This window comes from Carassius auratus, chromosome 2, assembly GCF_003368295.1.
Source record: "Carassius auratus strain Wakin chromosome 2, ASM336829v1, whole genome shotgun sequence".
Taxonomy (NCBI): Eukaryota; Metazoa; Chordata; class Actinopteri; order Cypriniformes; family Cyprinidae; genus Carassius; species Carassius auratus.
Genome location: NC_039244.1, coordinates 20789072 through 20805823, shown reverse-complemented (window position 1 = coordinate 20805823; position 16752 = coordinate 20789072). Strand labels below are relative to the sequence as shown.

The 16752-nt window shown below is 37.5% G+C and overlaps 1 protein-coding gene across 5 annotated transcripts; it reads left to right on the top strand.

Annotated features, from left to right (window-relative positions):
* The first annotated feature begins 9711 nt into the window (after window positions 1-9711).
* On the top strand, window positions 9712-14894 carry LOC113120244 (uncharacterized). Of its 5 annotated transcripts, XR_003294554.1 has the most exons (8): window positions 9712-9916; window positions 10665-10738; window positions 11002-12783; window positions 12855-13056; window positions 13164-13231; window positions 13373-13593; window positions 13761-13920; window positions 14019-14143. XR_003294554.1 is itself a non-coding variant. In XM_026290176.1 (7 exons), the coding sequence occupies exons 4-7, from the start codon at window positions 13165-13167 to the stop codon at window positions 14162-14164; spliced, it is 594 nt and encodes a 197-aa protein (XP_026145961.1). In that variant the 5' UTR covers window positions 9836-9916; window positions 10665-10895; window positions 13012-13056; window position 13164; the 3' UTR covers window positions 14165-14572. The 5 variants fall into 5 exon arrangements, 3 of the variants coding, with proteins under 3 accessions (XP_026145961.1, XP_026145956.1, XP_026145968.1); XR_003294558.1 differs by lacking the exon at window positions 13373-13593 and having other exon boundaries at window positions 14019-14894; XM_026290176.1 differs by lacking the exon at window positions 11002-12783 and having other exon boundaries at window positions 9836-9916; window positions 10665-10895; window positions 13012-13056; window positions 14019-14572.
* Window positions 14895-16752: the final 1858 nt, after the last annotated feature.

Here is a 16752-nt window from a genome sequence, read left to right as displayed (position 1 = left end):
TTTGATTCCCCGGGAACACATGATAGGTTAAAATTGATAGCCTGAATGCACTGTAAGTCACTTTGGATAAAAGTGTCTGCTAAATGCATCAATTTAATTGTAATTTTTTATTTATTTTTTTTTAATTTAAAAGTAGAAACACTTCAGGAGTGTAGAAGTCGTCATCGGATTGGTTGAATACTACAGGATTTCCGGGAGACTTGCGATGCGTTCTTTAACGTTCCATCTGGAAACAAAGATGCAGTGACGCCAAACCCCATCAGGAAAGAAGAAAGCCGTAGTGTTTACAACTGTGAGTAAACTAAACACTGGAGTTTCAAATGCATGTGAAATATTTAAAGTTCACAGCATAGAATCTTTAAAATAAGTCTGAGAGTTTTACACACCGGTCTGTTATTGTGGCGACATTTCAACGCCACGAAACATGCCACTGAAGTGAAACGAACTGTGATTGGTTGTTTGACATGTCGGTCAAATGGCCTCATAGGTGAGCCTTGGCCAATGAAAGCTACCGTGGATTCCGGACCGCCAGCCGTCAGTCTGAAGGTCTGGCTGAACTGTTCATGGTTTGACTTTCATTTCAAGGGCAAATTTTGCATTCTTGCACTTCTGAGGCTAAACATCAGCTTATGCTAGAGTTTTATATCTGGCTTTCTCTAAACAAAGCCTGTCTAGGTACAGTGAGTCAGTCTAGACAGCAGACGTCTCCTCCTCTGCCACCAATATGTCAACAGTATGTACCCTGTCATAAATGCTGAGTTAGTACGGACTAAAACATCTGTCACTTCAAACATATCTTGATATTCTGGCATCTCTGAGGGTTGCCTGCTTGATTTAGCAAATATTTGCATGGTTTTGGAAGCTGAAACATAGGAAAGATACATTACAGTATGAAGATGAACACATTATGATATACAGACTCACACTTACAGTTTTGTGAAAACACTTTATGTAACTTTGCACTTATAATATCACATAATTAAAACCCTCTTGCAATTTTAAAGAGAGATCCAGAGTATTGGTCAGAGTGACAATGGTTTTCACCAATCTTTAAACTCAGTTAACCTTTGACATTTTACCAGTTATGTGATTATCATAATCAATCCTATTGATCTATGACTAAAGGGTCCAATTAGTTTTAAACATCTATGGATCACAGTTAGTGACATATCTATATCTGATGTGCTTGGTCTTACTGTGGGCTGAACCAAACCTTTAACCTTCATTTGGTTTATGACAATCAGTAGCTTTATTTAAAGCAGGCTGACTAACAAATCATTAACCCTTTAAAGTCTGACATATGAAACAATAGTCACAAAAATAACATTTATATTGATTCAGTTAATTGAACAGTGTATTTATGAAATAATTTACAAAGATAGATTTGCAAAAGTTTTTTTTTTTTTTTTTTTTTTTTTTTTTTTTGTATCATATATGATAAATCAGGCTTATATGGCTCATACATTATAGGAGAATACGGAGCTCAGGAGGAGAAAAAAAATACCTTACATTTTCTTTCAGAGGCGCATAAGCAAAAAATAAAATGGTTCAGTTTGGTGCATCTGCAGATATTTATATGACCAAAAATGTAAACCTAAATTGAGCTTTTTCTAAAAAGTATGGTAATTAGCTTCAGTCCATTAAGTGTTCATCCTAAAATATAGCCAACGATATACTAGTTATTCTTATGTTAATTTTACAAAAATCAGTAAAGATTTCACAGCAAAAAGATGTGTTCCAAATTTTCTTATTAGACAGACAGATAAATACATACATATATATGAATGTATGGATGAATGTGAAAATGATCGTAGTGTAATTTTCATTAGATGTGTTTTTGATTAAGAGCAGCGAGATGTTTGCTCTGCTGAGTTGCTGTGTGTTTGGAGCTCCACGTCAAAGTCAATTAAATAAGAGGACACCTCACAGCTGTGATGCAGATGGGTAGCCAGATTCACACGTCTGCCGAAATATGGCAAGAACAGCAGAGAGTTACGCTGTGAAAGGAATGAGTGCTTATACAGCAAGGCGTTTTTATACAAACAAAGACACTGTCATGCACTTGCTTTTATATGAGATCATAACAATTCATCAGGACAAACAAACTCATCAAATAATGCAGTCCAAGCTTGAATACATAATAACATCGGCTTCAGTACAAGAAGACCTGGGGCTTATAGATCCAACCTTACATTGTTTACATTAAAATACTATTTAACAAAGAAAGCAAAACTAAATAAATAATAATAATAAGGTCATCTTTGTAAACTAACATTCCCAGAATTCCCTAGGTGACACTGGGACTATATTCTATATTTTTATAGAATAATTCTGGCAACCATAGCTGCTTTTTTACTGTAAAAACAACTGGATTTTGCTACAGTATACAAATGCAATACTAAAATATGAATTACAATTTAAACAATGATAAAATGTGATAAGTGTGAAATAAACAAAATATATTGATATTATCTAAATTATCAGTTTTTATGCAAAATTAAAATTTATTGACAAATTATTATATAATTGGGTGCATTTAGAATACATAAAATATAATGAAATTAGGCCTAAGTAAGACAGCAAGTCAACTACTTTATTTAAAAATGTTAATAATATAATTACCACAAGAAAATGATGATAATAAAACATTTGAGAAGAGGTGGAAATATTCATGACCTTCAGAAAACAAAAATGACAGAACAGTGTAAGTGGAAAAATAAAGCTAAAGTAGTGAGAGTGTGAAAAATGTCCATTGCTTAAGAAACACAAATGTAGGTCCACTAAACAGGTGTGTAATCACATGAACTCAACTACACAGGAGAATGATTTCCTGATTTTTACATTTGCAGTCCCATGTGGCTATCACTGCCCTAAAAGGAAATATTTAAATGCTGAGTCTATTTTTATTCAGTTATTTGTTCACAGGTCCATTTCCATGGCTAAGCTTTAAGGATGGAAATCAATAATGATATCCAAGAGATTCCACAGAAAAGAGGGCTGAAATTCGATCAGGTATCCTCAAAAGTGTGCTTCTGCCGCGAAGCCTTGAAATCTGCTTCAGCCATCCATCATGCTTTGCGCTACATGAGACATTACAGCGTGACTAAAAGAGAAAGACAAAGATAAAAGGAGGGGGAAAAGTAAAAAGAAAACCCAGCAGCCTTTTATAATCAATATCCATTTCCAACAGCTGTCACCTTGTTCTTTCGAGCAACTCTCCAAAGTTGTGCATTAGCAAATTGATAGGCTAATACCAAATAAAATATCACCTTGAACCAAAATGCCTGCATTAATCTTCATTTAGAAAGCTGCGCTCAGAACAGACTATTTCTCCACATTCACTCCAAGATAAAAGTGTCGTAGACTTTAAGCTCAGCAGAGCCAGTGACATGCATCACGGTATAAAAGTGAAAAAAACAAGTGTCCTAAAATTTAGATTTGAATTTACATTATAAAATTTATTTTTCAGTGCTTTAATTTATTGATGATGACAAGACACTGGTGAAATTAAAGTCAACACAGATTTTACCCATTTTACTTACTATACTGTGATTTATTTCTGGAATAAATAAATAAAGTATTAATAAATAAGTATTGTTTTAAACAATAATTTTCAGGAGAAACTGAATGCATCATGCAAAATTGAAGATTACGTTCCACAACAGAGCCAGACTGAATGCATTACTTGATCGCCAACATCGACTTAATTAAGTCAATGTTGTTTCAGAGGAATACTGTAGGTATTGCATTTAAATTAAAGATTACGAAGTCAAACCATGTTTTTTCTTTGGAGTAATATGCATTGATGAGTCATTCACAATAAGACCAGGAAATAGCATTAAGAAAGCTCTGATTTCAGGTCGAAATCAAAAACTAAAAGTGTGACTAAGATTGTGCATGCCACAGTGTCAAGAAAAAATGTAGATGTTCACTGGCCTTATAAACATTTCAAAATACTTAAACAGAGGCTTGTATGATTCTAATCACTGAAACACATCTTGTCCAGCTATGAGGTCATAAAGCACTATGCTGAATGCCCACACACTCCAATACACTCGGCCATTAGCAAGTGCCTTCCTACTCTCACAAAACAAATTATTTTTCCATCTACGACTGAGAGCTAACAGGGGAATAAACACATCAATAGATGGTGGAGCTGTCTTTCAGTCGGCCCCTACAGCTTGACAGAGTGGAGTCAGGGTACAGAGGCAATAATGGCATCTTAATGAAATACATAGCCGCGTTTCCACCGCAGGAACTTTACCCAGGAACTAGGGACTTTGGCCTGGTACTTGGTGTGTTTCCACCGCAGGAACCAGGAACTAAATAAAGTTCCGGGTAAAAAAATGCCCCTCAGAAAGTCCCTGCTGGCGAGGTGGTACTTTTTCAGAGTTCCGGAACTTTCGGGGGCGGGACTTTGGCGCTAAACATTCTGATTGGTTGAGTTCACCCAGCATTGGTTGAGTTCAACCACCATTTATTCGAATCAACATTTTCAAAATATTACTCTTATTGTGTCATGAAATATAATTTTAAAAGTATTTCAGGCGAGAATGTAGTTGTTTAAAACTCAAATCTGTGGTTTATTTATAAAGACAGTGCCTATTTAAAAATGTGTTTCGCCGATCTCAGAGACGGTAAGCTCCACTCGATCAGCGGGAGCTCAGTCCTCATGTATCCGCAGAGAGCAGCCTCATCTCGGATAGATCTTCTGATATGTGCCGCTGGCTCTGATGTCTCTTCAGTGGTTAAACATACAATATAAGTCAGCTGCGGGGTAAATCTAACAGGTTTTCTTTGGTCTGTATTCAATTTATCTATATGTTAAAATGAAAATAAAAAAGGCAAGTCTATATAATATTTCGTTTCATTGCCATGGCTGTACATAACATTACACATATCCCTGAACTAAGTACATTTCTGCAGCTGTTATTATGTTTAAATGAAAACGAAAGGAGGCAGTGGTATTTTATATCCTATTTAGTTTTATTGTAAATATACTGAGGGGAAAATAACAGTAGCCAAAGCGATCTGAGTTCACGCAGCATTGGTTGAGTTCAAACACCATTTATTTGGATCATTTTCAAATATTACTGTTATTGTGTCATGAAATGTAATTTTAAAAGTATTTCAGGCGAGAATGTAGTTGTTTAAAACTCAAATCTATGGTTTATTTATAAAGACGGCGCCTATTTAAAAATGTATTTCGCCGATCTCGTAGACGGTGAGCTCCACTCGATCAGCGGAAGCTCAGTCCTCATTTATCCGCAGAGAGCAGCCTCCTCTCGGACAGATCTTCTGATATGTGCCGCTGGCTCTGATGTCTCTTTAGTGGTTAAACATAACATAATTCAGCTGCGGGGTAAATCTAACAGGTTTTCTTTGGTCTGTATTCAATTTATCTATATGTTAAAATGAAAATAAAATATTATAATATAATATTATAAATATAATATTTCGTTTCATTGTAATGGCTGCATATACACATATCCCTGAACTAAGTACATTTCCGCAGCTGTTATTATGCTTAAATGAAAACCAAAGGAGGCAGTGGTATTTTATATCCTATTTCGTTTCATTGTAAATATACAGAGAGGAAAATTACAGGATTCGCGTCGTCGCTGACATCACACTCCCCAGTCGAATGCACGAAGTCAGAACTAACTACCGATGATGCACGTCAAAAATCAGCGTACCTTTTTTTTTTTTAAATCAGCGTACTTTGTATTGAGAAACGCGCGCAGACCTACGTCACCAGTCTATTTGCCTAATCTACCCGGTACTTTACACCGTGGTGGAAACGCAGAAAGCAACAGGTCTGGGGGGAAAAAAGTTCCTGGGAAAAAAAGTTCCTGGTACAAATGTTCCGGGTAATTTCGGTGGAAACGCGGCACATGACAGGCCAGACCACAGAGGAATTATGCTTAAATTTCAGAATACTTATTACAATCAGGTTCTAATAATGGTCTCGAGTTTCATATTATCTAACAGATGTCATGTCATCGCAAAAAATATGAACTTGAGCATTCTTAAAGGAACAGAAACATAAAAAGAAATGTATAATATTAATAATAATAAAAATACAGGGAGTGTTTAAATGAAAATTAGTGTTTGGTCATTTCTGATTTAAATATGAAAATAGAACTGTGAATAAGTACACTATGATTCAAATTATTTTTTTTTTTTTTAGTTTTTTTTTTTTTAGTTTTAGAAAGAAGTCTCTTATAAAAAACACACACACATATATATATTAGGGGTGTAACGGTTCACAAAATTCACGGTTCGGTTCAATACACTGATGTCACGGTTCGGTTCGGTACGGTTCGGTACGTTTTAGATACAGCAAAAAGAAAAAATTGGCAGATAAATTTCCTTGATTTTTTAAAAAATGTTTTATTTATTAAAACTAACAAAGTATGTGTTTTTTTTTACATTGAACAATGATGGAGCTATTCTTTACCCATCTTCTATGGTGTTTTCTTAGCAGCATACTGTATAAAACAAAAATAGCTCCTTATAAATTTTTTTTTAAAAATTAAATGTAATATTGTTGTAGTGGTTATGAACAAATACAAAGATGTAACTCTTTTTATATGGAACTCTATAACTCTTTATATTTAGTGTGTTTTTACTCAATTGGTTCTCTATTTGGGCTTATGTTTTTTGGAACAAAGCAGGAATTACGGTCTGTCTGAAATGGGCTCGTGAAGAAATATTGTAATGGGGCTCAATTACATTAAGCATGTTCTTAAAACCTGCGTTTTCCACTACAGAGTAAGGTCTCATATCCGCGGCTATAACGTAAATGCACCATTCGCTGCGGTGATGTCCGTATACAGAGCCCGGGACGTCACCTGTAGGAGAAAAAAAAGCAATCCGTGGCGACGGTTTTGCAATCCGTCCCCTCAGTTTATAAACCGTACTCACGAATTCATAAACTGTTCACTCGATTTAACAAATCGTGCCCACGGATTAACAAACCGTGCCCACGAATTTCCAATCCGTGCACTTAGATTTTGTAAACCGTACCCTCGGTTTTTGAATCCGTACCCACGAATTCATAATCCGTGCGCACGCTTTCGCAATCCGTTCCCTCGGATTTGTAAACCGTACTCACGGATTCATGCAGCAAACTCCTACGTGTTAACATACAGTTTTATTGAATATTATTATGTGGAATAGGTTTACAGCAAAGTGTCTTAAGTGATTCTCTATCAAGTGTAGTACGAGGTGGAATACAAAGATTTAATAAGAAAGATGCGCATTAAAATCTTGTTCAATTGCTGATAATCTATAATAGCACTTGATTATTATTGTGCAATAAACCTGGCATTGTGACTGACTCTGGAGTAATTTTTTCCTCTTTTGTAAGTTATTTTGGATAAAAGATTCTTATGCATAACCTGTTTAATAATATATAATAATGATACAAATAAAAATAAAGTTATTTTTTATAATTTTAATTTGTAGGCTAAATAAATGAGTACAAGACAGTAAAAATATTTGTCATAAAATAATTTGTGAATTGCTTTATTTTTAAATAACCTTTGGACAGTTTTGGAAATGCTTGTGTACAATTCTTTCTTAACATGAAGACTTATTTTTGTGATTTTATTATACTAAGCTCCACCCACCTCACCCCACCTGCCGGAGTTAGATGCATGTTTCACTGTTAAGTGTAAAATGCGTGTCAGTTTTCAAATCCGAGGGAACGGATTGCGAAAGCGTGCGCACGGATTATGAATTCGTGGGTACGGATTCAAAAACCGAGGGTACGGTTTACACAATCTAAACGCACGGACTGGGAATTCGTGGGCACGGTTTGTTAATCCTGGGTACGATTTGTTAAACCGAGTGAACAGTTTATTAATTCATGAGCACGGTTTATAAACTGAGGGGACGGATTGCAAAACCGTCGCCACGGATTGATGTTTTTTCTCTCCTACAGGTGACGTGCGGGGCTCCGTACCGAGCCTTCAGCGCGTACTGAGTGAGCGAGCGCCTGACTGAGTAGCCTAACATAAACATATAAGTTGGTGTTTTTTTTTCTTCGGGGGTGTCAGGGGCATTGCCTGTTACGTCGTTTGGGTTATTGGGCTACCTTGTTGAACGCATAACATTATATTTCACACACCTTTTTTATTTTCCAAATTTAATTAATTAGTCCAACGACCCAGCTAGCAAAAAATATCCGCACGGCTTCTTTTTGCCGCCGGCCCTAAGCTGTCGGCTATAGGTGCGTCCCGCTGGCGGGGATGAAACGTTTGCCGCCGAATACGTCACTCCCATTTCTTGCGAGATGCCGCCGGCGAAAAGCCGGTGTTCTGTCGATTTGTCCTACGCTGTCAGATTTTCCTACCTCCCACCAAAACAGTGGGTAGTACAATTCCACAACGAAAATTCTACTGTAAAGTTATGGTTTATTAACGTCTACACCTACCACAACCCTAATCATACCCTTACAGTACTGCAAATACAGTAATTATGTGTTATATTCGCGGTTGTAGCTAAAAGGGATACAGTTACAGGAAACCAACAATAAATATTATTTTCTACCAATTAGATTGCGTTTTTATTAAAGTCTACAACTACCCCAGCCCTAAACCTGCCCTTATAGTAATGCAGATACATTAAATATCGTTGTTTAGCATGAGACAAAGGACGCGATATTGATGTGCGCGTGCGCAGTAAACCCGCGTAGGAAAATCTGACAGGGTAGGATAAAATGTCAGGACACCGGCGGGCCGACTGCTTCATTTTCTTTGGCGGTTGCCTCCGTCTAATGGACCGCGGCCGGCTGGCGGCAAGCCGCTTTGAAATGCAAGGATTTCTACTAAAATCGACCAGCAGCCAAGGCTATGTTTAGCATGTTGGGAGTTAGAATGGAAGTGGAACTGACAGCATTTTAACTACTTTTCACATCTGAAGCGATTATAAAATCATAATAGCCTATATGTGAATTAAATCCCATATTATTATTATTATTATATTTTTTTTTTTAAGCCATTAGGGTTTATTCTTGACTCTTGATTCCATGATAAGGTACGGTTTAGGAAATTACATTTAAATTACTTTGAAACTCTGAAGCGATAGAGTAGCCTAATAGGCTATATGTAAAATTATTTTATGCACTTAGGTGAAAATTGTTTACATTTCTTTGATTTATGCACAATTGAGACATGCATAAACCAAAAATAATTCCTTTTGTAAAACTTACTTGGCAATAAATATCTTTCTGATTCTGATTAGGTTTTAAAATAGATATTTAATTCATGGTATGAACAATTTAGCTGAATAAATTGATGAAGTTAGACTTTTCACTAATGCCTGGCTACATCAGTGAACAGTGAAAGACATCTGCAACATGGCCAAAATCTTGGGTAGGTCTATACTTTATAATTTTTTATTAATTTGCAACCATGGTAATAGCCTATCATAAACAGGAAAATCTCTGTTTTGACCTGATCAGAAGGATAAACTAAAATCTAAAAGCTCCTCTGGTTTCACAGCTGCACTGGCAGATTTATGAAATATTTAGAAATATTTCGTCTTTCTGCCATTCCAGGAAATGTCATTTTATGTCTTTCATTTTTTTCCAACCTCGATTTTTTTTTTTTTTTTTTTTTTTTTTTGACTTTTTACATGTATAAGGGATTAATTTGCAATTGCGACCTGTACAAATGTTTAAGACAGTAAAACACTTAAAAAAAATGTAAACACATTATAAATGTTAGAAAGTATAGGTTTTCACCATTGCTGTGTTCAGGATTTTTTTTTTGGGCGGAGCTAAAACGGTGGCTCGATGACGCACTGGAGCCACTGAGCTCCTGGCCCCTCCCCAAACAACATAACCAAAGCACACATTCGCGTCAGTTCGCCGTTCAATCGCGAGTTTCTGTGGACTACCATCGTTTAAGTAAGTACATGTTTCCTTAACGCAATATTATGTTTACATTGTTTTTAGTTTATCTTTGTAAAATCTGTAGTCATCTTTGTTCATGCCTTACTAGTCAAGCTAAAGTAAGGCTAAAGTAAGTTAGCCTTGTTTACAAAGTTGCCGCCATGTTACAATTAAAGGAACACTCCACCGTTTTTTGAAATAGGGCTTATTCACATTATTTCCTACATTTAGATAGGTGGGCAAATGCATTTTTGTGTCAGTGCATGCATTGTTTTAGTTTGACTGGGTCGGCGTTAGCTTAGCTTAGCACAATGAATGGAATCCTTTGTTGCCAGCTAGCATGGCCTGAGTAAAACACCGTCAAGCCAGCCGCGAGTGAAATTTATATGCGCGTGTATTAGTTGCGATCGCTCAACAGCCTGAGGACGTGAGGATGAGAGCCAACATGAACTGGTGGTGTGAATGTGGGGGAATATGCCAATCTATGCCGACGGAAATAGAGTGTCTGTGCTGTAGAGAGTTGATGACCAGGCTCAACACGTCAGATCAAGATGAGCGTGCCCGAAGTTGTGTCACATCTACAGAGGATTTCACGGTGCTGATCTATTCTGCAGTACTCGATTTTTTTTCCGGTGTGACAAAGTGAACTGGAAAAAACGCCCCACGCCGAATGGACCAAATGGACAGCTGTCTGTTTTTCTACAGCATAGCTACTGTATATTCCTAACGTTAACAATGTGGTTTTGTTCACATTTTCTTGCAGATACCTTGACCGGAGCATAACTGGTTAACTTCACACAAGAGACCTACTGTTGGACAATCGTTTTGGCTTTAAAGGTAAATGCATTGTTAGTTACAATGTCTAGTTACTGGGCCAAAAGGAGACGAATATTGAAAGGAGTTGAGAGGGACAAACAGGAAATTGCAGCTGCAAACGATGCTCTACTTGCTGTTATTCCTGACTTTGACCAAGTAAATCCTCCTGTAAATGAACATCAACATGGAATGGCTTCAACAAGCCATGGACAAACTGTAACCCCTGAAGCACAGGAAATAACTGTTGATGAGGTGTATGAACCTAGTGAAATTTTTTCCTCAAGCACAGAAGATAGTGAGGAGGAAGAGGATTGCCTAAGGACACAATTGGCAGGGTGGGCTATTGACAACATGATCCCCCATGTGGCACTGGGTAAGCTTTTAACCATTTTGTCCAAGGATCATCCAACCCTTCCTAAAGACCCAAGAACCCTTCTGAAAACAGTGACTTGTGTTAAAACAACAGAACTCTCAGGTGGTGTATACCATCACTCTGGAATTGAAAGTGGAATACTATCGCAGTTTTTAGTGTCTCCTGAATTGCAGAAGTTGACGTCAGTTTCAATGCAAGTTAATGTTGATGGACTTCCACTTTTCAAAAGCTCAAATGCCCAGTTCTGGCCAGTTCTTGGTTTAATTGAGCAATACGTGTGTAATGTCCAACAAAACAAACTTCCATTTGTCATTGGTCTCTATTATGGGAAGAAGAAGCCAAGCAGCCTTCACTTTTTGAATCCTTTTGTAGAAGAGGCACAGCGACTTGAAGCGGAAGGAGTTCTGTTTGAAAGGAGAGCACTTCCTTTCAAAATATCAACATTTATCTGTGACGCCCCTGCTCGTGCACTTGTTCGAAATGTGAAAGGTCACAGTGGATATTATGGGTGTGACAAGTGTGTTCAAAAGGGGGTCCACTACGAGAACAGGATGACCTTTCCTCAAACAGATTCTGCTCCAAGATTAGACCATGCAGTCCGTGATGAACTTTCTGATGACAGTCATCAGTGTGGAGAAACGCCATTGGCATTGTTGTCTGTTGGTTTGGTCACCCAGTTCCCACTGGATTATATGCATCTGGTATGCCTTGGAGTGACAAGAAAGTTGTTGCATCTTTGGCTAAAGGGACGGCGGCTGACAAGATTTTCGCCCAGCATGGTAAAAGAGCTCTCCAGAGTACTCCTGACCTTCACACCTCATGTTCCGTGCGAGTTCAACAGGAAGCAACGATCCATGGAAGATGTTGAGCGTTGGAAAGCTACAGAATTCAGGCAGTTCCTCTTGTACACTGGACCAGTCAGCTTAAAAGGCCTTGTACCAACTCAAGTGTACAACAACTTCATGCTGCTTTCAGTTGGCATCACCATCCTACTGAATGTGTCCCTGTGTGCTGACCTTGCAGACTATGCACACAGAATATTGGTTCTCTTTGTTGATCACTGCAGCAAGCTTTATGGAAAAGAACATGTGACATACAACATGCATGGATTGGTGCACCTGAGCCAAGATGCCAAAAAGTATGGCGTCCTTGATAACATATCATGCTTCCCATTTGAAAACTTCCTTGGGTGTCTGAAGAAACTGTTGCGCAAGCCTGCACAACCACTGGAGCAGGTTGTTCGCCGATTGTCAGAGAGAAGTCAGCACAGAAGAACAAACATCTCCAAAACAAGGTCCTTGAGAGAGCACAACCATGGACCACTTCTCAACGGTCTTTCTGTGAAAAAGCAGTATGAGGAGTGTTACTTTCAAGACTTTGTTGTGAAACGTTCAGAGGGAGACAACTGTGTCCTGTTGGAAAATAAAGACATAGTTGTTATACAGAATGTCGTCGTTGATGAAATGGACAACACTTTGCTCATCTACAAGAGGTTCCGGAACATGGTCGATTTCTTCACTTACCCTGTGGAATCTTCCAAGCTAGGCATTTTTCATTTATCTGGCCTGTCAGAAACACTCCGCTTTACCCATATAGCAAATGTGCAGAAGAAATATTATCTTCTTCCTTGCCTGGATGGAAAGGCTGGTTTTCCGTTGATCCACTTGTAAAAATGACTGCTTTTTTTGAAGGGGTGAGAATTTAATTTATTTTGCCTGGAAATTAATCAATTTTTACTTTATGCACGTTTTTCTTCTATTTTAGATGCTGTTTGCCATTGTTCAGTTTATTGATGAGGAGGATCAGCCATTTGCAGTGGTTCCGCAAGTGTGGCTCAGCGAGGGCATGTGCTATTGGCCCCCATTTAACCTCCGCAAAAAAGACAAAGGCAACAATTTAGCCATCCGCTGCACGCCTCCACACAGCACCTGGGAGAAACATCATTTTAAGTTTATGAAGGGAGCAGGTAAATGGTTCTGACTTATGCATTTGGTTTTCCTGCATTTCATCTGTGTATTTTCTTTGTCTGTTTATGGTGGATAACTGACTTTCATTCATTATTCCCTGCTCTAGAATGTTGGCAAGAGGCGATGAGAAAGTTGGGACAATGTTGAAGACGTTTGCTCGCACTGGGCAATCAGGTACAACTTGCAAACAACACCTGTGGTTGTTGGTTTAATTCCCACTGGGGCCACCTATACATGTAGTAGACCTAGATATAAATGTCATAGTTTAGTAGTTGAGGGACCAGGACTGACTATTATTTTATTTAACCCCTGTAGGTGCAGATCAGACCTTAATGCTGCGACGTCTTGGAGAGTTTGGCGATGTTGTGCGTAGCATGGACAACAAAATGGACACTATGCTGCAACATTTCAGTGCCAATGTGTCTGTTGGAGAGTTATCCCTGCCAGGGGATCTGTTACTCCCCCTAGACACCCAGGAAGATTTGGCGTTGCTTGACAACAGTTTGAGGCAGGATAAAGAGCTCCAGGAACGATTTGTAAGTGTGCTGATTTCGTTTATAACTCCATAGGGTAATTTAAAAAGTAGAATTAAGATTGTACACTGCATATTCTACAGTCTGAATCCATAGCCTGTCACATTTTATATTTATGTATGATAAGCTTCAGAGAAATGTAATTTGTAACACTTTTTTTGGATTTTCAGCTTCGGTTTTTGGCAATCAAATGTGGGAGGGACCTAAAGACAACCGTCTGGCGGATGCTTCAAAGTATCTTCTCTAATCACCTTTCCATCAATACAACCTGGACTGGAGTTGGGGATAAAGCATGTTTTAGAGACATGTTCCTGAAGACCATTGTTCAAAGTAAGTTGGATGTAAAAAAAAAAAAAAAAAAATATGTTTAGTAGATGTGTATGGCATTATGCCATTCAAATGGAATGACAGATCTGTATTTTCTACAGGAGCCATCCGGAAGAACCCGGCAACACAGGATGCCACTGATGAAGCCATCCAGGTTAACGTTACGCGTTACCTGAAAGGAGCATCTGACCGTGAAGGCGGAAAAAGGCGCCGCACAGCTGAGAGGGACCCACAGCCGACCCCTTAAACCTAGGCTGACTACTGACATCCCAGCATCACTGACAACTGGAACCCTTTCTTTATCCTGCAGTCAATAACATCAAGACCCCTAAAGAAGCCAGAAGTGTCAGTCTGCACTCCCCAATCCACACTGTTCACTGTGGATATTATCATAGTGCTTAACTTATTATATTGTTAAATATAGCTTGTAAATCCTTGTGCCACAGGTCAGCATTGCAGTTATATCTGTTCTACTACTTTTTTTACCTCAGTATTTTTTATATATATTTGAAGATGTTTATCACAGATACAAGAGACATCTTGTACCCCAGGTCAGCAATGCCATTATAATGGTCTATTCTACTCCAGAGCTTTATTCTAAATTATTACCACTTATCTTATTGTTAGAAATGGCTTGTAAATGTGATGTTATACCTGAATTTTTTTTGGTGTCCTGCACATTCTTTGGTACCAGATATACTCATTACTTATGTTTACTGGTAATTCTTTTCATGCCAGAGCTGACCTCTTTATATTATTAACAATTATTGTAAGTGTTATAATTTGCTTGTAAGCTAAGGCTGTTTTTTTTTTTTTTTAACAATTTAATTGGAAACCTGCGTGTGTGTGTGTGTGTGTGTGTATTTATTTTATTTTTTTTCTCTTTTTTTCTGTTATTTATATTTCAGGGATCTGACATCATGTTTCAATGACAGTTACTGTACTTTGAAATGTGGAATTAAAACGTCAAATGGAAATTTGTCTGGTTTGATCAATCATTATTCTTGATAAACTGCATAATATATATATTATATATATATATAATATATATATAAATAAATAAAAAAGCAAGCGGCGACCGATCGCTCGAAAATAGCGTTTGCCTCCGACGGGCCGCGGAAGGGTCGCCTTTGATATAACGGCGGCGGGACGGCGGTTGGCCCGCGGGCCGGCCGCGGAACGAAGGCGGTAGGAAGGCGGCTGCCGCTTCTAAAAAGCGGCTGCCGCCGGCGGTGCACCGTCAAACGTGTTTGCGATTACGCTATTCTGACGCTTCTACTGCCGCCGGAGCGCCGCCGGCGGTCCGCCGACTCATTGCTATCTGTACCGCGTACCGAACCGAAAGCCTCGTACCGAACGGTTCAATACGAATACGCGTATCGTTACACCCCTAATATATATGTATATATATTGAAATATTACTACAATTTAAGCTGTTATTATCAGTTAATATATTTTAAAATGTAATTTCTTTAATCTTTAATCTTTGCGGAATAAATGTATTAATTTATTTCATAAAAGAAAATGAAAAAAAGGGAAAAAATCGTAATGATTCTTCAATTAGCATAATTATCTATTATTGAGATTATTTTAATTTAAAAAAAAAGTAAAAAAAAAAAAAAAAATGATCCTTTTTGTTTATGATGTTTATGAAAAATATTTGTCCTGAAGTAAAATTATGCTGTTATTCTATGTCTTTATACACACATTTTCGAAACCAACAATCTGGCTACAAGAGAAAACCTTATAGTTATGGCCTTTCTAGCAACCCCATATGATTACCTATACACCCTCGGAAAAAAATGTACAAAAGCTGTCACTGGCGAGGTACCTTTTAACACTGTAGAAAATGATTGTGTTTTTAACAGTAAAATATTGTAAAAATGCTACAGTAAAAAAAATTGTTATATAAATAAATATGTAATTTAAGGTAAAATACTGTTAAAATTAGTTGTTTTTGGATTTGGAAACTAATAAGACATTATATAATTATATATATATATATATAATTTACAGTGAAAAATCTTCCAGAATGACACTGACATGACAATGACATGACACTTTTTTTTTTTTTTTTACATAACTGTTTCTTGTTAGTTTTTTTTCTTATCAGTTGTGGACATTAGGGTTTTATCTTACATCTAATGTTGTTAAATAATGTGTATTGCGATATTTCGATATTAATGCTTCAGTATGTTGATTTATTAACATGAAATCTGTTAATGAAATTTTTTATTGTGAATTTAAGTCTGTAAAAACTAAAATGTTCACCATATTTTTTATGGTGAAGTTCTGGCAATCACAGCTGCCGGTATTTTACTGTAAATGTAAAAAGGTTGATTTTTTTTTTTTTTTTTTTTTTTTTTTTACAGTGTACTAATATGTGCATTTAAAGGTACCAATATAAAGACCCTGCAGTTAAAAGTAGTCTCCACTATAACACACAAACTAACAAAATCCATTAGACATATATCATTTGGAGTATGTCATCTAGAAAAAGAAAAGACTCAAAACATAAAAACCGCAAAGCTAAAAACAGCAAGGTATTGGTGGTCTTGGCAGGCAGCTCTCCTGGTGTTTCTAGGCAGGGCTGGAAAGAGGTTTGGACTCCTCTGCATGTGAGCTTCCATGACAGATTCTCAAATGAGAGCCAAACACATTTATCAATGGTTCATTTGACACTGATTACTCTCCGAGGGCTGTCCACTGCACTTGCCCGTTAAAAAGTGAGCAGGGTCCTGGAGGTCAAAAGCAGTCTCTTATTGCCAGCCCACATAATCAAATCTGACAGAACATTTCCCGGTAGACAGCGAGGGGACCGGTTCATCATAAGGG